Here is a 24,319-nt window from a genome sequence, read left to right as displayed (position 1 = left end):
TACATTATAACATTACTGCCACCTAGCGGATTGGCATAATACGGTGTTTGTTGGCCTGCCTGCAGGGTTGGCGTAACACAGAGTCTGTCTCAATTGGTGTACTTACGTGAGTACACTTTTGTGTAGTACACTATGTGCACTGTGTGCTTACTGGCGGAGTGCGCAAATTTTAACAAAATAGTATTGTCTCATATCAAACACTAACTCCGTGCACTTCACGGAAATGACGATCGCAAACATTTTAATATAACTTTTATTGGAAGCCCCTCAATTCGACAGTGACATGGTCATACTGTGTCAAAACATGAACCGTTTATGTTATAACTTGCTTGTACCTCCAAAGTCTGTTTTCCACTGCTGCTGCTTCAGCTTTCAACCGCGATTACCACGAAGTTTGAAAAACGCCCCCTCCCCTTCCGCTATTTGGCCAAAATAAACCCTCCGTTAAAGGGCGAAAAAGTGTCCAGCGTTGCACACTCAGCTTTTTTGACCGTTATGAGTGCACCATCCGGGAACTTGCAGCGCGCCGTGTCGTTGGAATTTTCAGTGTGAACACCCTCATGCACTCAAATTAGGTATTGTAAGTGCAGAAGTCGCGATTTGAGACATAGTCATAGGCTTCACACAGACATGGGTGGGCCATAACATTGCACACAGACAAGGAGAATGTCAGAATATGGATTCCTTTAAAGTCGCAACATTTCCATGAAACTTTTAAAAATTATAGATGACAAACTCTCATAAAATGGGAAACTTGGAAGGATTAGCTATATTTCCCCCTCTGCTGGAGAACTTGCGCATTATGCTATTTCAAACTCTGGAAAAAAGTATGACAGAGACTTTCTAATGAGGAGACACAGCACTCAAAAAATCCTCCATAGAAATGCATGGGGTTAGTTTGTAACGCCGATATGGCAGTTGTCTACGCATATCACACCCCTTCTGCGGCAAAACGTCGACATGTGAATATGAGCCAATCATGTGTTGTGATCTTGCAGCATTTCTGCCGAAAATGCCCGATAAGTGCCCCAAAAGCGTTGCAATATGGCCGCCGAGTGGAGGGACTTGCCTAAAAGGACTTTGGTAATGATAAGCACATGGATTTGTTTACAAGCTAGCGAAACGGTTAGCATACGTTTGGCAGAACAATGATAATGGATGTTACCAGGTAAGAAACACGATTTAAAACGAGTTGGTTTCTCACTTCTCTTAACAGGAAGTAGTCCCAATGTTGCAAGGTTTTCCGCCTGGGGACGCTAGGGAAGCGGGGAAAGTCTAACCTGGCAATTGACCCCTTGCAAGTGACGTCACGTTTTGTTCGCGCCACAGCAAAATAGAATGGACGGCAAGAACACGAATCAAATCAATGGGTTGTAATGGGACATATCGCACAGCTAGGAGATTATAGTGAGATTTAACCGTAGTAATGCCCTTCCACGACTGTTGGCTTATTGTTTGGAATACAACAACATCCCATGTTCTTCCATAGATATATTTTGGTTTGTTTTCTTTGTGTTTCGGGAGTATTTCAACCACAATTGCATGCTTATCTCCTCAGTGTATGAAGCACAGCAGCGGTTGCTATAGCAACCATAGACTCTGAACAGGACGGCAGATAGCACTTAGGCAAAGTCTTTGGCAAGATCTGAATGTAAACAGATAATACCGCTCAAGTTTTTTATTTCCTATTTCTTTCAATTCTTTAACTTAAGACATGTAGGCCTAAGAAGTAAGTTTATTCGCTGGGCAACGCATAAACTGACGAAGTTACATTAGCCCTAGCACTATGAGCTACTTATAAACGTTAGCTAGAATAGCTAGCTTCTAAGTGTGGCAGCTAAGTTATTATTTCATGTTCTGTTATGACATTCTTAACGGTTTGACTATGTTACAACTGATAAAAGCAAGACAAATAAAGTAACAAATCCCTTTGCAATATTTTAGTCTAGAAATACTTATGGGTGTTCATTTCCCATAATGTTAATTACAGTAGCCTAACGTTATGACCTAACGCTATTCCACTTGCTGTTTTTTAATAACTTTACATTTGCATCATGACCCATTTCATCTAACAACACCACTGGCATCTTTCCTTGACTATCAGACCCCAAACAGCAATACATTGAACTACAAAGATGTTATAGTAATGGTGTTCAGTTCATCATAATCGTTATGACATAATGTAATTTGCCATCCGCCTCTCCTATCTTTTGCCGTCCAGCATGGAGCCGTCCACGTGACTTAAGTCACGTGTCTGCAAGGGGTGAATAGCCAGATGAATTTCGCTCCGCCTAGCTCCACTCATCCATCTGGAACCGATCCATTGAAATGTTGCTTCAGAAGGCTGGGCCTAATCAAAAAATGCTTGCATGATTGAATAAGCCACTTGTCCGTCATCTATTGACGTGCTACTTCAACCACTCACATCGAAGCCAACCCGTGACGCTAATAACAGACTCACAGTCGCTTCTACGCTTATGTCACATCTATGAAACTCCCCGCTTAAGGCCCTGATTGGCTAAACCATAAAGTTGGTTGGAGAAATCACTCTCAATGGAAGAGGTCCCAGATGGATGTGAGTGAAGCTAGGCGGAGCTAAGCGGAACGACATTCATCTGGCTAGGGTCAAGTTAGGGAAAGTCTCCATTTTCACCGGAACAGGTCAATTAACCATCCAAATTATTTCTAAACGGGTTTATTAAGTTGAAATAGTTGCCAAGTTTCCCTTTAAAGTCTCATTTTTTGTTTGATAAATGAAAGATAACAGAAATTAAAAGACGTTGAGCTGCATACATTTTTATGCACACACACACAGTGTGTATCTTATGTGTGTCTGCATGTGTGTGATTGTCTGTGTCTTTGTGTGTGTGTGTGTGTACTGCCTTGCATAGACATCTGCCATCTAATACAAAATACTGATGTGAAAAATGTACTTAAATAAAATGCAAGTTATGGTTATGATTTGGCAGACGCTTTTGTCCAAAGCAACATACAAATACAAAACAATATAATATTTAAATTTAACAGGGAACAGATTAAAATGTTGGTCAGACTAAGGAGAATAGCAATAATAAACAACAATGTCAATTAAATCAATAGCCTAATGAAATAAACAATGAAAATGAGGGGAAAAAGCAATAATAAACCATAATAACAGCCTAATGGAAATAAAACAATATTATACAAACCATAGACACGATTAAAGAGGAGTAATTAGTCATTTGAAAATACAAAAATGCCCACACAATAATCATAGTATACCAACTTTTAAAGGAAACTACAAGGCATATTATTGAAAACGTATCCCCAAGAGACAAGAAATACTATTTGATTGGCTGGCAGAGGGCTATTAATTTAATTCTGTACATTGGGGCTCCTATGAAGTAGATATGGTAAACTCAACTGTATCACAGCAACCCACTATCATTTCCGTAACCAATGAATGAATGTATGACAAATTTAACAGGCCGGCCTCTTTTTAAACTGAACTGCATTTCCCTTTTTGTGCTATAAATGCATGCCTATGAGGACACAGAATAACATCCTGTAAGGTGCCCCAATATACAGAATTAAAGAACTTGGTAGAGACAACTCTTTTCGCATCGGGAAGATCTTTGTGTCCGTCTCCTCTATTATTTCAGCATACCTCAGCGGATGTTATTCCTTGCATAAATCCTCATGTGAAATCCATTAGGCCTATTTGATTTTGTCCTATAGTGTGAATGAACATCAGCTATTAGGTACTCGGTCCTAATGTTCTCCCTCAGTATCTTATCTGTATCGTTTTCAAATTTGAGTCTTGTAGCACTTGACACACCTGACAATTCAAGCTCCTGAAGTTAGTTAGCCTAATTTTTTCAACTTTCAATGTTCTAAGGGGATGATGAAACAGAAAAGACAGATATAATGCTTTTAAGTTGTCTACAGGGTGACATTAAATTGGCGGCACAAAAAAAAATGGGTTTAACCCATGTTGACCATTTTGGCTCCCTCAGTTGACTTTTCTTTTCATATTTTCCCAACTTCAGACATGTCCAGAGGGGATTATAAAAGAGAAAAGTTGTATCTAACACTTAAGTTGGTCACAATTTGGCTACTAGTGCAAGAAAAAGCAGTAGTATGCCAAAAAAAAAACGCTGTCCTTCCAAAAGGGTAATGAAATTAGTATTTTTATGGACAAATCGCTACTTAAGTCAACTTTAGAGCTGAATATAGAGAATTGCCCAAAGGATATTATCGGGCACCCACTATTCTTATGGAGTAACCCTTGGGCAACAAGAAACAGCAAAGAAACCAAGAGTCTGGCCTTTGGCTCCTGGACTATGATAAGCATAGCTTACTGTCATGGTTATAGGTAGTATATTTAACTGAGTGATAACATTTTGTCAAAAAATGACAGATTTTTCTTAAATATTTAAGTATTTGAAATACTCTATACAATCCCTCAAAGTATTTTGTAACAAACTACATTAGATTTGTTCCAATCCTGCAAAATACAAATGACAAAATACACTAATTAAATACCACCCCCCTCGTGCATCCGGTTCCCCGGAAGTGGCTACTGATGAAATATCTTGCTCCGCCTAGTCTATCTTTGCTACGACCAGAGCCCGTTCACGGAGAGCCGGATCACTCCCTATTAACTCCATTGTACCTGCAATCTGTTGCAGTTCCGCTAGGGGCGACCACGAATAATTGCAAAAGCAATTGGGGTCTATGGAGCTAGACGGCTAAATTTGTCTCTTTCACCTGGTTGTCCTTGAAAAATCGAAGATTTTATTGTGGTTTCTGCAAGCTCACTATGGATTATAGGTAAAAAGTTGAATGAACGAGTACTTACGTCCTTTCGATTTCTTACAGGTTGGGTCGTTGTACGTCATTGACGCATTTGAAAGGCTTTTTAGAACAAATAAGTGACTCAAAAAATATAATACTCAGCGGTGTGTATTTTCTCTGCCCCCTCTTTCGCGTGCAACATTCAAATTTCTGGGCAAAAAATTACACCCCGAGAAAAGTGGATTTGAGGGGTACAGCTCCATAGACCTCCATTAATCCTGCACTTATTCGTGAGCGCCCTCATGTGGAAAGAGAACGGGAACTGCAACCAGTTCAGAAACCGGAAGTTTCCCGAGAGTGGCGGTTCTCCCCTTGTTAGACATTCTCTGCTACGACCAGAGCTCCGCCTTAACAATTTTGGCCCGTCTACGTTGTGCGTGGAAAGTGATGCATCATGGGACAGTTTTAGAATTTGTTGTATGTTTTATGTCTTTTTTCGAGTACGAAATGATTTCTGTGTGATATAGCCTACATATATAAACACTTGTTTAAACGTTGTTTTTTTAAATGTTGAATTGTAAATATAGTTGGAAGCCCGCCACCTATGTGACATATATGGCATTTGGTCTAGTACCCTCGTAAACCGTGTACAATTCATACTTACCTGGCAGGGGAGATACCATGATCATGAAGGTGGTTCACCTTTGGCGAGGCTCTGCCATTGCACTTCGGCGGTAGCTGACCCGAACGAATTCCCCAAATGTGGGAATCTCGACTGCATAATTTGTGGTAGTGGGGGACTGCGTTCGCGCTCTCCCCTGTTATAATGTGAAATGATAATGACTTTTAAGTTGGTTAGGTCAATTGATAATACACTGAAGACGTTACTAGGTTAGTTCAGAATTTCTCATTGCAATCTTGCGAATGTACTTTAAAACTTTGCATTACATCCCTGCGTCTCCGGCGTTGACATGTTGTGAATTCGATGCGTTTTCCTATCTAGAAGCACCGCTTTTATGGCTTCATGTAGGCTACCAGAGAATGTCTAAGGCTACCTTAATATAATAACCTGCTGCCGCACATTTTTGTAAGCTTCAGAATTCAGATAGCATTGCTCTGCTGTACTTCTCTTCCTCAAAAAATTTAGATGTCGGTATTTTCATGCATTTTTTTCTAATTGACTGTTAGACCAAATTGTCAAACCAAATTCTAATAGGCTATATGATCTCTCCCCGTTTGCATCCGTGGCTCATTTTAGGCTATTTATTATCCGTTATTTGGTAGCTGCCTCAACTTCCTGTAATTGGTCCGAAAGTTCGAACCAGCCAAATAGTGTTTTCATACTGCAAACGAACCGAACCATGGTTCAGTTTGATCCGGACCGAGACCACCTCTTTAGGTCTGACCAAATTCAAACTAAGCAACATCTTTTGCAGGTAATCCACTAGGTGGTAGCCTACAGATTGCTATAATTGTTTTGAGAAATGCACAAACTGTTGTGCAAACGATAATGCACCAAAGCAATTGATAACTGTAATCAAAAGAATGTAGCATGTAGCGATGCAACATGTCCACCTCAAACTCCTGTCTACAGATTCCTGAAAATCTGTCATGAAAAAAACAAAACAGCACCGGCAGTCATGAGAGGGGAGGCTCCACATGGTTATAGCAGAGAATGTCTAATAAGGGGAGAACTTTCACTCTCGGAACTCTTCCGGTGTGGTACTGCATTTTGGGGCGCTCGCGGGCGAGTCCAGAATGAATGGAGGTCTATGGAGCTGTACCCCTCAAAATCCACTTTTCTCGGGATATCATTTTTTTTTTTTTTAATTTTGAATATTGTTTTCGAAAGGGGAGGCAAAGACAATACACTTGGTTGAGTATTATATTTTTTAAAGTCACTTAATTGTTCTAAAAAGTCTTTCAAACGTGTCAATGGCGTCATTCATTAGCATGATCATAGCATCAATGCTATGTATGGGATTAATAGAGAGTGGGGAGGCTCTGGCTATAGATAGTGAACTGCAGCGGGGGTCACAGGAGGCTACCTCTACTGACCTCATCTTGGGCCCAAGACAGCAGGTAAGATCAGACATCATTTCAGTCATTTAGACAGTTTACATTCAAAATGATGGGCAACACAGACCAATAGTTTATCATATGGTGTTTTTTTAGGCTGTATTTGACTTGACAGATTCCATTCCTTATGTAGTTACAATCACTTGCTCTTATTCATCTGTCAAATTACAGTAAAACACATTTACACAACACATACATTTGGCATTTTACATTTGGCAACCGATTTAAAAACACATTTCAGAAAATGAGCGGTAGGCTACTTTATTCCGGCCACAGGCTCCGTGTTCAGGTTGATCACGTCTTTCTGTCTTAACTTCCTTTTACCTGCAGCATGTGGGGGAGAAAGGACACGCTACAAACCTTTTTGTCATGCACCTCCTTGTTCTATTCAGCAGTAACAACAGGTGTGTAATCTAAGCTCAGTGGTGAGCAATCTAAAAATATTGTTCAAATCAATAGCCATAAAAATATATTAAATCTCTCCTTTTTTATCACTTTTTTGAAATATAAATATATATTTTAACTGAAATGAGGACCATGCATCATCTATGTGGAAATGGAGTGCCTTACATATACATCAGTAACTATTACAAAGGCAACAGAAATGTCTATGTTTGGCTACATATGTAAAAAGGTTATAAAAATGGCTTGCTTGCAACGGAATTGAGATTTCAAAGTATTGATCGGGTGTTTGGCATTTCTACAACACACTAACAAATCAGAAAATGTCCACAAAGAGAACGGGCTGCGGTGTCTTAAAAGGCACAACTCTGAAGTCAGCAACAAGAGAAGATCTCCATTCGATCTCGAAGAGTCTTCAGAAAAAGAGAAACTCAACCAAAACACAGAACCACAATGATACAAAGCCTGGATGCCACTGGCTGCAGCTCTGCACATTCTTATGTCTTTTTTTCCTTGTTTTTTTTTGTTTTGTTGCTCTACGTGATGGGCTCTGCGTGCAAACACAAACACAAACACAAACACAAACACAAACACACACACACACGCCCTGTGTCACTCTGGCACGGCTGCAGCTGCCATCTCCACCTTTCCATGCATGTCCTGGTCAATCCTGCATGGAAGAAAACCCTCATTAACCATCACACAGAGAACACAGAAAAACCCAAAGTAAACCCAGTTCCCATCTTTAGCCAACCCAATTTTTAAGGGACAATGCCCAACCCAAATGATAAGAAATTATGGTTATGCCAAAAAGCATCCTGGTACGGTATGTCCAAAATATGTATTTTTGATACCAAGGTCAAGATGACGACTGACTGATTTTCCAGAGTAACCTATAGATCTTGAGTGGCATTGTTGGAATTCCACCACATCAATGGCAAGGATTTTTTCGTCATTACAACAGACCAGACAGATGATCAGATTGAAGAAAGAAAGTATTAGGACGGTACACAGATTAAAAACAAAACTGGATTTCAGATGAAGATCAAGAAGGAAAGTTCAAGAGAGTTCTCATAAGTTCACTAAAACCAAAGGAAGCACATTTTGCTTTAGTAAGCTGATGAGAGAAAAAAATATAAGCAGTTGTCGAGGTAGTAGAATTTAGGTATTGCTGTGAGGTCTGGTCTATGAATACATACACAGTAGCATGATCAAGTTAGAAAGAAAGCCCAAATATGGTTCAACACAACAAAGATGCAAAGTAATGAGAGAATGTAAATATGATTATGTGCGTATGTGTGCAAGCTGTTGAGAAAATTCCATATGAAGTCAACATGAACTGAATATGTTTCTTCATGACTAAACAGTATGGTAGCCCACTTCATTAGTGTGCTGGCAATCAGATCATAGTTTGCCAGGAATTTTCATTCATACCCTCTTTAAAACATCAGCCTATGACTTTCAATCTGCTTTCAAGATGCAGCATAGAACTGGACTATTTTCCAAAGACAGTTTAACCATATACAAAAACAAACACATACACACAAACACACACACACCATATACACATACTATACTTATACACCAAATCTATACAAAACAAATACATGAATATCACAACATTAACTGTGTGAGACAACAACAAACAAATAAAACATTTGACCAATCACCCTGTGTACTAGCTAAAGTGCTGCATTGGTTCTTGATCCACATTTCAGGAGTTTAGAAGAGGTGTGTGAGAGAGAGGGTTGCAAGGTGCATGATTGGGTAAGTGTGTGCCGTGCCGTGCCGTGCTGAGCAGGGGCGTGTTTCCCAAAACCATAGTTGCTAACTAAGTTAGCAACTTTGTTGGTTGCAATGCAATTTCCCATTGCCAACCAACTAACTTGCTAACAGGTTAGCAACTATGGTTTTGGAAACGCACCCCAGTACAGGATGAGGAGGTGCAACAGTGACACATGCAGGCAGCGGTGGGGTAGTGCAGCGGGAGCATCGGTCAACGGCCAGGCAGGCGTGCAGTTAAAACACTAATCCAGCCACTGGACGCCAGCTCTGCACTGTATTGTACTGGGACGGCAGGCTAATCAGGAAACTGGGTCACCCTGCAACACCGCAGCTGCATTCAGAGCAAACACCTCACAATCACAACTAATTACCGCTATCAAAGGAATGTGTCTATTTCCTCATTTATTCATTCATTTATATGTGTATGTATTATAATTGGGTTGGGGTGGGGTGGGGGGCTACTTTCAAAATCAAGGGACTGTTAAACACAACATGCTCAACATAGTGACCTTATATTTGTACTAGAGGGTAGCTACAGTGTGGTCTATTTGGGAAACAGGAAGGGGTCAGAGGTGATTGTAATGGTAGGGGTGAGGGCAGCGTGTGGGGCTTGGTTAGGGGATTAACCACCATAAGGGACTGGATTGTTTCTGTGTGACGCTGTGACCGGCTACTCAGTCTCCCTAAGATCCACACATTGGTCAGCTTTGGGACTGGAGCTCTCACAGACCCTCAACAAAACTCACAGGCAGCTGATGTGTTGGCAACTGTGCTGTGGCCAGCCTCAACCGGGCTGTGACATACCATCCTACACTTTACTGTGTATGATCGTTTACTTAATGGTCCTGCAGGTACAGGGTTAGACTATTATCGACATCACGGCCACTTCCGATTTGGGACAAACGGACAAACGCATCCAAAACAAACGCATCCATCCATGAAAGTGAATTAAAACAATAACTCCGAATATCCAGCCATTTAGTCTGGTTATTTTTCTATTAACCAGCTGGTCATTTGTGGGCACACTCACTCAATCCAGCTGTCCTCAACTTTTGCCGTTCTATCTAGCTCATCAGAATAGTTCTATTCATTCATTTTTAATGAACCAATACAATGTGGTTTTGTTTTCCCTGAGCACACTCTGCACTCTTCGTAGACTGTGCTTTATCTCAACAGAAAATGACATGACCAATGTCAAGAATATGTCTAGAAAATGACATACGATGTCAAGAATATTCTGGACTGCATGGAGCTTCGTCAACTTGGAATGTAATTGGTCAAAAAGCTGCTCATGTCGATCGCACAGGCGAAGAGTGTAGTACAAAGCGCGGTCACTAACTCATCAAGGTGACGTCATCACTGATCTCTAATTCAACACATGATCGAGTATCTATGGTTTCAAGAGTGGCATGTTTATTTGAGATCAGTGTTTTGTTTTTTCTTTCATGATTGTCAATGAAATTAAAGGAAATTCTCACTCTGGGTGAATGGGGGGAACTGTCCACAAAGCCAACGCTTTCTGGAAACTGGTCATTCACTGAGGTGTTAGTGAACTTCCCACAAAGTGAATCTGAGGAAGACCGCAATGCGTCATGAAATAATGAAAAAATAAACCAACAAAAGAGTATGGGAACTGTCCACAAAGCCAACCAATGACTGAGGTGTTAGTTTCCGTGCAATGCAGAGAAAACCTATGGGGTCCTGGAAGGTGCAGACAAGTACCTTTTATGTCTTTTCCTATTTTTTTCTTCATCAAACCTTCGAGGAAGGGCAGGAAGACGAGGTTAGGGAAAAGAGATTGGTTGACAGTTCAACAGCCATCAGCAAACATACACATAAGCACATCGTCAAAAAGGGCTTTGACAGTGTCAACTGAAAAGGCCTTGCTACAAGCTCTGAGGTGCAATCAACCAGATAACAGAATTAATAAAAAGAAAATAATCAAATATAATTCAACAGGTGCGGAAAAAGGTCCCAAACGGTAATATTGTAAGTGATAACTATTAGCATAAATTGTGTGTCTGAGGGTTAACGTATATGTTTCCCTCAGACAAAATGTTGTGAAATATGAACTAGAGGTGGCAGGAAACCGAGAGAGAGAGAGAGAGAGTTGGTGGCCGGAGAGGTGCTTACTGTTTAATGCACTCGGGTATGGACACATATTCCATGGGAACGAGCTCTGCCAGGTCCGTCAGGCTGAACACATACTTGATTTTTTGGCTAAACTTTGAGCTGTAAAATCAGAGAAAGAACTGTAAATTATGTTTAACATAACGCAAACAAATAAGCCAACCAATAACAACAAACAGCAATGCAGCATAGTTTTGAATAATGTGGATATATTATATCCACATTTTTTATATATATATATATGTGTGTGTGTGTAAGATTAAATATTAAAAGCAACAAAAAACAAAAATGTAATCCATTTCATGAAGCCACATTGAAAAATGTCAACAGGACAGACAACATGGCTGACCTTATAAACGGTTTGGTGAGAGCAAGAAGTGTGCGGATGAACCAGGAAGGATGAACGATAATCAAAGATTTCAAGTTCTTCCGTAACCTGTCATTTAAACAAGAAAATGAGAGAGTTAAGTTCTGTCTTCCAGGTTCCTAGAACATGGACAAGAGTCAAGCCTGGCTTTCTGGGGGAGGGAGAATAAAGCTATGGAGATCCTCTATTAAGAAATGGTGGTTGTTTAACGCCAAAGTGTTTTTTTTAATGCACACACAAAACAGACAGGTAGTACCATAGACCAAGGACCAAGAGGAGCCATTTACTGAATTTGACAAAAAGTATATTGGATTACAATCACAGGCTGCAGCTTTAACTGACTCTCTCTCATCAACCTCCTTCCTTTCAACTGGCCTAACAGGTTAATAACATTTTATTTGATTGAGTGAACAGAATTACACGCTCATTTAGCTGATTGTCACAACAGACTTTTGAGTCCAGCTCTTTGAGTCCAGTTCCTGTAATCCACTTCTATCCCCCAGATCATCTCTGCTTCCTAACTCACAACCGTACACAGAGCCAATGCCTCATAAGCAATGAAGACAGCCATGTATGCTCTGAAATACTATGACATACACTATGAATCATTACTCACCTATAATAGAATTATAATATTTTTTCCTGATTATGTTCTACAGCGTTACAAAGCTGTAGTGGTCTAGTGATGTAAGGGAGGCTCCTACAAAGGTACAAATCACTGCTAGAACATGTGCTAAGTATTCAAGCTACCTCCTTTTCTAGCTAAATAATGATTTAAAAACAATGATTCATAATAGCTGTTCTTATTAATCACTAAAAGCTAATATATTAGATGAGTACATATATCATTGTAGACAAACATTTTCTCCCTCCAGTTCTTCTACCTGCATCAAGCAGACCTGTGTCCTGTATCCTCAAATGTTTCTGGTAAATCCTTACCCCGAATTCATGACTTAATATTTCACTTAACAATCATTTAACTACAGGCTGAGACACGCCAAACCTCTGTACTAATGCTCAAGCCAAAAGAAGCCTTCGGGCATGAATTTATGCAGCATGACTTCAGATTTTGAATGGACTCAAAACTCCCATAGAGCAGCTTAATGTCCAAAAGAAGAGAGAGAACACAGATATCTATATTGTTCCCCCCAAATCCATCTTAGGGTTACACTGACCTTCTGTCGATCTGCTGGTAGCACTTCCTGAGCCACCCCACGCTGGGCATCTTGCGTCGAGATGTGGCACCGTTCAAGTAAACAATCATGTAGTTCTCAGCAACCAGGAGCTCCAGAGTGCCGATCACATACCTGCACAGGTAGGTCACACATTCAGGGTTAACAGGGCGGATACAACTAAAGCCAAACTTGTCTTTACTTGACTTGTTATTAAATCAAAAACTGTGAGGTTGTTAAACACTGTGAAGCTTATGGGAACTGTTTTACATCCAAATATCCACAGGTTTGTCTATGTAAACCAAATTCTTATAGCTCCATTACTTATCTTTGGTTTGTTTTGTCAGATGGACTTACTGGGTGATTGCATGTAAGGAAAATAACATAAGGTCAAATTTGCCAGTCTTACTTAAAGAGATTGTCCATGATGTATCTGTAATTTGGCTGGTTGCTCTCTGGCATGTAGCACACAGCAAAAACAATGATGGCATTCAACCCGTCACCATAGTAACCTGCAACACAAGGGACAGAAGGACAAGAGTGTATAAGGTACCATCCTCTCTTGCTGTATGACTCGGACATTCCCGTCACTGACCAGTCAGACAGCCAAATCAGGGCAATAGGTCTGTGTCAGTGGCACACCCTGTTAGCATCACTGTACAACCCTCATGATATTACCAGATAACAGGGCCAACTGCTGTTTAAGGCGGGGATTACACTGACCAGCTGCAAGCAGCATATTTCCTATTGTTCGCTATGTTTCGGCAGCGGAACAGTTGGAGTGGCAGCGTTGCGCTGAACTTGGCTCAACTTTCAAAGCGTAACACGAGGCTCATCAATTGCCAGTTAAATGCAACACAATGTACACTGTTCGTGTAACTTAGGAAAGAGGTGGAACTTATTCTGAATTATTATGGTCTGAGGGTCACCTTAAGCTTTACTGCTGCCGCTTCCTTACTTCTAATGTGATCATCTCCGTCTAAGAGAGGCGTTGAGTTAGGCAGACAGATGGCCACAGGGGATAACGTGGTCAGCCTTAAACAGCTACTCTAGTGAACCATTAGGGCAAACTGTGAAGTTCTTATGAAGCTATGTTGAGGGATGGAAGTGCAGGAGGAAGAAGGATAATGGCATATGGCTGGGAGCTGTTTGAGCCATGTTCATTAAAATATAATTCCAACTGCAAAGCCCTGAAGAAATTGAGCATTAAAGTATGCTTCACCAATGAGACACACCTGCAGATGTAAAGGTAATGTTACTATGGGTAAGTCAAGACTAGATCTTATGAAACAATCTTAAGATATATATATATATATATATATATATATATTATATCCACTCAAAATGCTATCTGTATAGCAGCGTATAGTCATAGCATCCTGTGGCCTTCAATAACAACTGAGCACAAATGATAGTTGACTGAAAACCTACCCGAATTTTGACAGGTTTATTCATTGATTTTGCCAAATTTCTTGAGCTATGAAGTCAACACACAGGGGAGGGCTATACATGGGAATGTATTTATTTTTATTCATATTCTTTATAATTAAAGCATGATCTGATTTTGATTCACTGGGCTATTGGGAACTGCGGTTAATACTTTTTTTACATTTGCATAAAACACTGTCCTGAGGTAAAATGCTACTAATACATGAGAAATGACTGCCATTGATTAATGCCATGATCCAAACCAAAGGACAGTCCAGCGTACCCCCATGACTGATGACCCTCTTGTAGGGCTCGATGGCCTTCATGTCGACACGATGCTCCTGGTCCCCGATGCGGAAGACCCTCCAGCGACGGCCCTCCTCGCGCTCCTCAGATGCCGAGTACTCGCGCACCGACTCCACACCCTTCCGCAAGAGATCCGTGCTCTTCGGCTTCGGAAGGTCGTCTGCCAAGAGCGAAGAGAGCGAGAGAGGGAGGGAGGGAGAGAGAGAGGGAGAAGGCAAACAAGCAAGATCAGAAAGAAAGAGACAGAAGAGTTATTTTTCAGTTCATGTGTGCCTGGTATGTTGACCATCAGGAAATGCCAGTTCAGGTAAGTGTCATCAGGAGTCAGGACTGATACCTCCTTCATAAACCCAGTCTAACCATCTTACATTCTACTTTTACTGTTCATGTAATCTTGTTCTAATTCTATGTTAACAAGCCCAAAGGCATTTCATTACCTTTACAAAATGTAGTGTATGACCGCAATAATAAAGGTAAATCAATCTAAAAAAAATGTATTGTCATTCAAGCACTTCTGACTGTACAAGAGTATCAAAATGTAGCTCCCAAAAATGATTTACACAAATTTAGCACCAACTCTCTCCCAGAAGACTGATTGTTATTGCAGGACGCAAAAAGCATGCAGGACAAATGTTTTTTACCAAAAGCACAGAAAATAATATCAGAAATTTGATTAAAAATCAGCACGTAATAGTCATATCTGATTTCAATAGCAAATTATCCAGTCACAACCCAAACTTTTGATGGCCAACACGGACAAGAAAAGTAGAGGTCGATGAATCCAATGAGGCTGTTGAAAAATATGTTGTGAAGTAAAACCTGCTTCGATATACAGAAAACTATTCTGAATAAATAATCACAGAAGAAACCAATTTGAGTCTTGAGTCAATCTCATAACAGGAATTTGAAAATGGGGTACGTGAAAACATGCAAAAACCATCAGTGTTCCAAAAGGAACGTGACAGAAAATAATGACAAAGCACAAGTTGAAAGCATAACAAAATTTGAAACCATACAAGAACACACAACTTGATTTGTTGTGGCAGAGCCAAGCCATACCCAGAAGTAAATAAATGAAAAATAAATACATCTCAAAAGGAAAACGGTGAAGGGATTTCATAGGCGTTGTTGATGTACTCAGGCGAAGGGAGCGGAAATGGCGAGGAGCATGAGAGAGACGGTCAGAGGCCTTACCACAACATGGTGCAGGCGGCACAACGCCCGTTCACAAGCACTGAGAGGAAACAGGCCTTCCAGGCCACAGAGAGACGGAAGCATTGGAAGAGGAGACACACAACACAGAACACACACACAACTGTTTAACTACTCCAAAGTGAGGTCACCCATGCCCCTGGTGTCAGGTGAAAGGCAACATAACTTGAAGTTCTGTGACTGCACCAAAAACTAAAAATCTGATTTACATGATCCGATGGCACAATGGGCAGAAGTGTGCCTCAGTGGAAATGGCATAATAATACCCTGAAATGTTCTGTTTTTTCACGGGCACCACGGGCTGGCATGTAGACACTTTCATAAGCTTCTAACCACTCTGAGAAAATGGTTGATGCCAATCATTCCTCATGGTGAAACATGATCTAGTATTCTTACCTTCACCAACAGTTAGGGGGGAGCTACCTGTCTGTGCACTAACTTGGGTATCACTTAAAATTGTTTATACAGAGGCAATCAAGAAAGATAATCTTTCTTTCTGGTGCCTATTAATGTCTGTTATGTCCTAAACAACAAAATAGTATATTTTTTGTTTACTTTCTTTAGAATTTGTTTATAAAGTAGCCTATTAAGAATTTGTAGTTCATTTCTATTGCTGTTTACCTTATGCAGAATCTTAATCTTGCACTGGTTATATCTTTGCCAAGTTCACTTTTTGCACTACCTCTATGGCACACGCTCTACCAGAACATCTCACTATATCACTTCCACTTATGCATACTGCATGACAGTGACAGTTCCCAGCCTGGAATCTGGTGGACAGACTATCATCTCACAAGTATATTTTCATCCTTACAGTGGTGTGAGCATTTGTCTTGTTCTGTGTGTAAGTTATTGGATGCTTAAATTTCCCTCAGGATAAATAATGTGTGTGTCTGTCGGTCATCTAATTAAAATGACTGCAAATGTATTCCATAACAACAGTGAGGGTCTGTACTGTTGGTGTTAGATTGTACACAGAGAGGAAGGTTATGGTTGGGCTGCAGAGAGCCATCTTAAGACCGGCAAGAAATAAAACACAGCACCATGGCAACCAGTTGCATGCTTTTGTTTTTCATACTTAAGTGCAAGGGAGAATATGCTTATAAAAATGCAGAAAATGACTATACAAATGTTTGCATAGCTTTATAAATTTGCTTGGAGAAACATCCTGAAGCAAAGACACTGAGAATGCATGAATGCATAAAAAGTCCCAATGTGGACATTGTGGGCCCCAATTTGAAGAATGGGCAAAATGCAAAATCTAACTAAAGCTAACTTAATAACTGAAAAGAATAATGATTGATACCAAATGTGAAGAGAAATAATACATTTTAAAGACATTCAATGCAAGTTTTATTTGCTTATTAATTCAAATGATTTAAATATTTCATAAGTCTTAGCTTTGGGAGGAAAACATTACGTAGACAAAGTTTGAGCACAATCTGAGACAGTGCGACAACCATTTTCCTAAATGCTTTCTGATTTGACATGGCTCCCACATGCCACACTACAGCTACAGTTCTCATGCAAAACTTTGCTTGCTGACTGACTTTGCACTTTACCCACCATTTAAATTAGGGCCCAGTGTGCAGAATTCAAGTCCACCATTTGCAGGATGTACCGGCAACGTGTACACACATAACATCAGGCCTATCTTACCCTCCCACTCAAACTCGTTGCTGTTGTCAGAGGGTGTGTCCAAGTCATCTAGGTCCAGTTCGGTGCTGTCGTCCAGCTCGTCGGAGAGAACTGAGCCCTCGCTCCGGTCTAGATTCAGGCTGATGTCTGGGGCCAAGAGCTTCTTCTTGGTCTTCTTGCCACTGTAGGGTTTTGTCGCTAAAACAGCATCAACAAAAGAGTTTGACTACTGCTCAGCACCTCACCGCCAAGGTTGAAGTCAGGACTAACAGTATTAAAGCAACAGCATGCACAATGCAGTAATTTTATCACTTTTTGATGCATGCTTTCGCATGCAACTACACTCTTAAAACGAATGTGTTAGAAACAACACAAACTGTGTTGTCCCTATCTGGACATAAGAGATGTGTTAACAACAACACAAGTTATGTTATTTCCAACACATTCTATTAATAATGTACACAGTATAACAAAAGCAATGTGTTCAAAACAACACAAACTATGTTGTCCCTGTCTAGACATAGAGATGTATGAAAACAACACAAAGTCATTTTGTAATGACACTGACTGAGGCAGACAAGAGTGTTTGTGTCTATTTCTCCTACAGCTGGGCATCCTAAAGCGTCTTCCAGATGGCAGGATCTGGTACTCCTTACACAACACATGGCTCTGCACTACGCAGTTCTGTGATGTGGGAGGGACCCCCGATAACGCAAGAAAAGATTTTTCAGCAAGACATCGGCAACTAATACTACATGCTGATATTAAGAACACCAGTAAGCATGCTAAAAAAAATATAATCAGAATCAGATCAGTGAGATGAATGAAGATTAGAGAAATGCATTCCCATGTACGGCCCACCCCTGGGTATTCATTTCATAGCTGATGACATTTTGCAAAGTCAATGTATAAACCTTGGTTAATAGACGGGAAATTACAGTTCTTTCTCTTAGACAGTTAGCATGCTAGTTTTAAACCAAAATCACCTTACTGTTTCACATCTGTCTTTAAATCGGTCTATGTTGGTGGGTGACTCTTACCAGGTTCTCCTTCCCCTGATGTGCCAGTGAAGAGCTCGTCACTGAGCTCAATGTCCTCTTCCTCCTCCTCCTCCTCTTCCTCTGGGAGAGGCCTGACAACACACAATAATTAATTACAGACCCAGAGAGTAAAGATGGGCAGGAAAGTGTGTGTGTGTCTAATTTCTTCACTGAGACGATGCTTTTCACCAAAGTCTCTTACTGTAAAGGTTAAGTGAAAGACCTCCATTTATTTCCACTGACAAAGTATAGAAGGAGGATATTATGACAAAATAACTGAATGTAATGGACCAATTGCCAACACATGAATTAAGCCTAAAAGCAAACTTCAATAAAAATCTTTATCAAAAGAAGCCTTTAGTCCATCACTAAATTTTATCCATGTACAGGAAAATATCCTAATATGTTTGTGATGCACATGAACATTCAGTTCTTTGTACAGATTTCACTTTGTTCAAAGTGCCCTGCAACTATTAAAAATGCACTCAAAGTGGCCACAATGATTATGAGTCCAAGACAAGGCTCACAAATCACTTTTTCCATTATGCATCTGGGTGGGTGTGGTTTCTCACCTAGGAAAGTCCTCATCCTGCCATTCTTCCTTAAGCTCCACCCCCTCCATCCTGAGCCGGGCTTCGGTGCTGGCGACAGACTCCTGGCGCTCTAGACTGCCAACAACAATGACAAACAGAAGATTCATTTACACATACCAAACTAGTGGTCAACATCATGACCATGTTACCAGGTGCACTGCTAGAAATGTTTGGCACTATGAAAGAATATAATATTGAGCACTCGCAATAATAATAACACTAGGTTGGCCATTATGTTCTATGGGGGGCGTTGTTAAGCTAGTAGAGTGTGTATGGATAAGCCGATATAGTAGAGTGTGTACGGTTATGCAATAAAGTACAGTATAAACTCATCATCAAAGTACTGGACACCATCATGCAGTTGAAAATATATTTCAAGAGAAGTTCAGGAAGAAACAACTTTGTGTCGATACATACATACATACATACATACATACATACATACATACAGCAGACGGTTTTTAACCAAAGCGACTTACATCAGTCAATTATATTACAAAGGCCACTGTCCCCGGAGCGATTAGGGGTTAAGTGCCTTGCTCAAGGGCACAACGGTGGAAGCCAGGAATTGAACCCACAACTTTTCAGGCTACTGCATGCTAGCCCAGCTCCTTAACCACTACGCTACCACCACCATCTTGTCTATCTATAGGCCTACTCATGGCTGGAATGGGGTCTGCGAGGCTGGTCATGGGCTCGGTCAGATGACCTGGCGACCACTGCCGCTAAGCACCTCAGACGATAGGACCACAATGAGGCTTACTTTGTAAATCATAACTCAACTGGGGTGCTGAAAACTACTGGGCTATGCTCAGTACGTGTCTGGAATCTCAATGTTATACAGGGCCTCTTTGATGGCCTAATCTCTAATGCTAATATACTTGCACACCCAGACACAGAAAACTGCACTGCATTCTTTTCACTAATAAATGCCATTATATACATCAGCTGAGCTGCAGTGGTCTTTCAAACAACAACAATCATCTACTCTCAAACACATGACTGACAGGGAACCACACTAATCTCCTGTGCTAAAGGAATAGCATGCCCATTGGGTTAACAAGTCCAGGCAGTGTTCAGTGCACTGCACAGTATATACTGGTTGAAAACCTTGCACATTTAACAACGCCTACCTAAATATCCAGAGGTGTTGATTTAGTGCACAATTTTCAATGGAACTGGGGGAGATCAAAAACCAAAACAGAACCACAGGAACATAACAGGACTAGAAGTACTTGGCAAGAAATAATGGCAAATGAGCAGTAAAGACAGAAGGAAAGAAGAGAGCGAGACTAGCCTTTTTCTCAGACTTGTCTGTGTATAGACCCTTTCAACTAGGTAAACAAAAACAATGCTTGAACGTTCTATTTGGGCCCCAATCTACTTCCTCTGCATTAAGATAACATATGGAATGTTGAAAAGGAAGTCTTGTGGGGCCAACTATGATGCTGATAATGGAACTCTCTTGAAAGGGTCTATAAGACACACTAGTTTACCGATACATTGCTTGACTCAAAAGCACAGCAAAAATGCACACCTGGCATGTGGTTAGGGGAAGGGGATCCTCTCCTAAACCACCCAAAGGAGCTTTTCTTCTACAGAGGCAGCTGTTTGGTCATTTCAAAAGAGACAACTGACAACATACCCCATGCAAGAAAAGATAGACACACAGACAGGCAAAGAGAAGTAGGACACTGGGGCACAGTATTGGGACGACCAGAGCTCTTTCTCATGCTAGTCATGACACGTTGGACACACTCCTTTGAATGTGTCAGAGCCATGGGCACTAATTAAACTATTATCCCTGACGTGATTACAACTGCCCCAGAGCTTGGGGGGTAGGAACAGCTCATGAAGTCAAGCCCCAAAGCAACGTCTACAGATTTCAGAAGCTACAAGTCTCTGCTCGTAACCGGGACTGATGTCGGACACAGAGCCAAGCAGTGTCTGTTTCACTGCTGTGCGGTTTTAACAGGGGGTTTCTGAAAGGTGCCAAGTTTCCAGCTGCACTACTTTTCACACTAAAGAGGATGTTCGGCATGACCAACAACAACGTCTTTCACCCATTTGCTTAACCAACGCTAAAACACCAAAGTTCTCCAGCCTCTGCAGTGTGGCCAAATATGTCTAACATAGTTTTGACAGTGCTGTGGAAGCCTGTGAATAGGTGAACTACCTCAGTGCATGTAACAGGACCTGTTGTGTTAAAACTAGAAATTGACTTCAAGACTGCAAGACTCCTCCAGAATCAATCAAGCAAAAGATTAAAGATGTTGCATGAGATGACATATCACACTCCGTTTAATTAAAGTTTAGTAATTGCTTTCTTCGTAGTATGAGTCATTCCAGGAAAAAATAACATGTTAGAATTAACAATGAAATTACATATTATGTGGTTGCTCAGTTTAGCCTACCATGTTGTCATGATGAGCCAGTTTCATGTTTTGGATTAATGAGCCAACCAACTTTCGCCACTTCAGAACAGAACGTTTAAGGAAACAAGAAATCAATTCAATCGCAACTTTGCATGTGTGTCTGGTTACCTTCCATTTAAATCATCTGATGGAGAGTTGTGCTGGGTCAAATGAACTGGAGTGGAAGTTCGCTCCCCAGTCGATTCCTCCTGTTTTTGTCCATTGTCTGGAGTCTCCGCTTCCTGTGGCGGAGCTCCTGGTGGGGTCGGGCTGTCGAGTGGCGCAGCACAATTCCCGTTCTCCAACAAAACGACGTCTTTTGTGGAAGACTTTTCGGACTTTTCCTCATCTTCCTTCTCTCCACCTTCTGATGGATGCGACGGACTCGTCGTCGCGTTGTTTTCCAGCATCTCAAGTGTCCTGGGTGTGTCTGGATCTGGGCTGCTTTTGTTCAGACCCATGTCTCCAGCTGTGTTCAGCCTCGAGTCCACTTCACTTTCTACCACATCTGAGGCCATGAGAGCTTATATCAGTCACGGCCCTCTTTTACTTCGAGCTAAGCTATTTGGCTCAAGTGTAAGTCAATCACCACAAACTACCCCTAATCTGCGTCCCCCTTCCTTCGCTGGCCAGCCAACAGTCCTGTAGGCTAACCTATCGCTAGCAGGCGAAGTTAGTTAGGTAACGTTAACCGCAGAGGGCTGTAAAGTTAAGAAGTTTACTTCAATGCAAGTGACTTTCCTTCAGTAACATAATTCCTCTGACAGAGTTAAGTTAAGTCAAACGGAGACCTTGAAAGCATTCGTGCACACCGATAATTTAGTTGTAAACTTCCCTGGTAGAGATCTGTTTTTGGTGATAGAGTGCGCAGTCCTTATTTCCCTTTCCTTCCTTTCCCAGGCTTGATTGCTTCGGCTCTGCTAGCGTGCTAATACAATTAGCTTGCTAGCATGCTACCGTTGACAAGGGAAACTTTGTCAATCTGGTGGTTGATAAGTCAAGATCCATGGAGTTCTACCATTCAATGGATCAAGTATTTCTCCCACAAACGAATATAGCGATCTATTTATTAAGTTGTATTAACTGGTCCTCCATTGTATTGTTCGACTCGAACTACGGGCCGGGTGAGTTCCCAGTCCCCTCCTCCAGACGGGGGCTTCAGTTCCAAAACTGTCAGAGCTCTTCCCTTCCCCGTTATTCGGATAACACGTCGTCATCTCCTCTTTCACTCTGTGCCAATACGAAATTTTGTTATTGCCCTCTGTCGGCGTGGAAATATTTGGTTAAACGGGGGTACTTGGGCCGAGGGATTGGTTATCCCAAATTGTTTTTTTGTTTTTTTTACTAAAAAGTTAAATTTCAGGCGGGGTAAATAGTAGTGTCTATCTAGCCTAGGCCTATCGATGAAATGAGATGGTAAAACAAAATATGCCTATTAAAAGCTATTTTAATAAGAGTTTGTGGTGCATTCCAACAAATGTCAACATAGCCTACATTTATGCATTTCTAAACCTGAATATTTTTTTTCACCACAGTGTTGGAAATGTCCTATGTGATATGAATAACTAGGCCTATGCATAGGCTATTCATGACTTATGATTAATGACTTAATGATTAGGCTACTCATGTCCAACTGGTAGTCTGATGCATCCATGCGACAATATTTCAATCAGAATGGCAGAGACAGTGAACTTATTTAACTTATTTAGGGGCAGCCGTGGCCTACTGGTTAGCGCTTCGGTCTTGTAACCGGAGGGTTGCCAGTTCGAACCCCTACCAGTAGGCACGGCTGAAGTGCCCTTGAGCAAGGCACCTAACCCCTCACTGTTCCCCTGAGCGCTGCTGTTGTTGCAGGCAGCTCACTGTGTCGGGATTAGTGTGTGTTCACTGTGTGCTGAGTGTGTTTCACTAATTCACAGATTGGGATAAATGCAGAGACCAAATTTCCCTCACGGGATCAAAAGAGTATATATAGCCTACTTATACTTAATGAATACCTAGATACTTTAGGCCCTATTCCACCCAAATTTCTGCAACTGACTGAACCTCAACAGTCAGTGCAGGATCCAGGAGTCTGTCTTACGGCTGGCCATTTGCAATTCAGGCAGGAGAAATAATTGCTAACCTCTCTCCAAATGTATGTAGGCCTACTGCAAGCAGTGCTATAATTTTGGCCACAAGCAACATTTCCAGACAATTACACAGCAATTATGTTTGGAGGCAACCAAAGGTCATGTGGACCCTTCCCCTCTACTTTGACTGGGGCCCAGAGGGAAATAGGGGCATCATCTCCTGGCTTTTGGGATAAACACCTAGTCACTAGGCTTCTTCAGTGTTCCCTGTTTCCTTCAAGCAAGGGTGTTTGGTCTCAGCTTTGGCAGGGACACAACCCCATGTCTTGCCTTCTCTGAGTCTGCCACGACCGCAGTAGCCATATGCTTTGACACTTTCACGTGAGCATCAGATAAACCCCCTTCGGTTTCAGACACTCAAATGATAGCCTAAACTGGTTGTCTTGGAGATTTACACTTTGTCAGAATATCAAAATGAATAGGCTACATCTTCACAAACAAACATCATACGAATGAGTTCGCTAAAAATTGATAGGGACAATTTTTTCATTCCAAAATATTGGTGGGGACAAGTCACCATGGTCTCCATGCCAACCTACGCCCATGCCTTCAAGTGTACTGTACCAAGAGATGTACTTGTGTAAGAGCGCATCTGTATACTAGCCCTGGTATGCGCAGTTATGTTGCAACAAATCAGTGCGCTGGTATTTGGTTTCGGTTCACTTTGTATCAGCCAAAGGGTTTCTGGTACACATTCCAGTAAAGCAGCATTATTTTATGCTAACTAAAATTCAATTCTTACACTTATTCACATATTTATATTAATTTATATAATCTTCAAAAATGATTGTTGAAGATGCAATTATGACCATGATTAATTAAACACTTTTTAATTAAAGTTGAAA

General features: G+C 41.1%; 1 protein-coding gene and 1 non-coding gene across 3 annotated transcripts; one reads left to right on the top strand and one right to left on the bottom strand.

Moving 5' to 3' along the window:
* Positions 1-5,432: 5,432 nt before the first annotated feature.
* On the top strand, positions 5,433-5,597 carry LOC125304052. Its single transcript, XR_007195166.1, has one exon. It is a non-coding gene; the product is annotated as a U1 spliceosomal RNA (small nuclear RNA).
* Positions 5,598-6,928: 1,331 nt separating this feature from the next.
* bnip2 (BCL2 interacting protein 2) lies at positions 6,929-22,540 on the bottom strand. Of its 2 annotated transcripts, XM_048257160.1 has the most exons (11): positions 21,472-22,540; positions 18,908-19,003; positions 18,336-18,427; positions 17,317-17,493; positions 14,423-14,605; positions 13,121-13,223; positions 12,715-12,846; positions 11,522-11,608; positions 11,176-11,274; positions 10,765-10,800; positions 6,929-7,927 (listed from the first exon to the last, which is right to left on the bottom strand). In XM_048257160.1, exons 1-11 carry the CDS (start codon positions 21,858-21,860, stop codon positions 7,870-7,872), a joined length of 1,452 nt encoding a protein of 483 aa, XP_048113117.1. In that variant the 5' UTR covers positions 21,861-22,540; the 3' UTR covers positions 6,929-7,869. The 2 variants fall into 2 exon arrangements, with proteins under 2 accessions (XP_048113117.1, XP_048113118.1); XM_048257161.1 differs by lacking the exon at positions 10,765-10,800 and having other exon boundaries at positions 21,472-22,539.
* Positions 22,541-24,319: the final 1,779 nt, after the last annotated feature.

The sequence above is a fragment of the Alosa alosa genome, chromosome 11 (genome assembly GCF_017589495.1).
Source record: "Alosa alosa isolate M-15738 ecotype Scorff River chromosome 11, AALO_Geno_1.1, whole genome shotgun sequence".
Lineage (NCBI taxonomy): Eukaryota > Metazoa > Chordata > Actinopteri > Clupeiformes > Clupeidae > Alosa > Alosa alosa.
The sequence above is the reverse complement of the archived record's forward strand: the minus strand, read 5'-3'. Positions and strand labels throughout refer to the sequence as shown.

Excerpts from the sequence above, each read along its gene's own strand:
- bnip2 (XM_048257160.1), bottom strand. The coding sequence starts at position 21,860 with ATGGCCTCAGATGTGGTAGAAAGTGAAGTGGACTCGAGGCTGAACACA. Across the intron at positions 19,004-21,471 it reads TCAGATGATTTAAATGGAAG|TCTAGAGCGCCAGGAGTCTG; the intron begins GTAACCAGACAC and ends TGTTGTTGGCAG. Across the intron at positions 17,494-18,335 it reads ATCAGGGGAAGGAGAACCTG|CGACAAAACCCTACAGTGGC; the intron begins GTAAGAGTCACC and ends ATGCTGTTTTAG.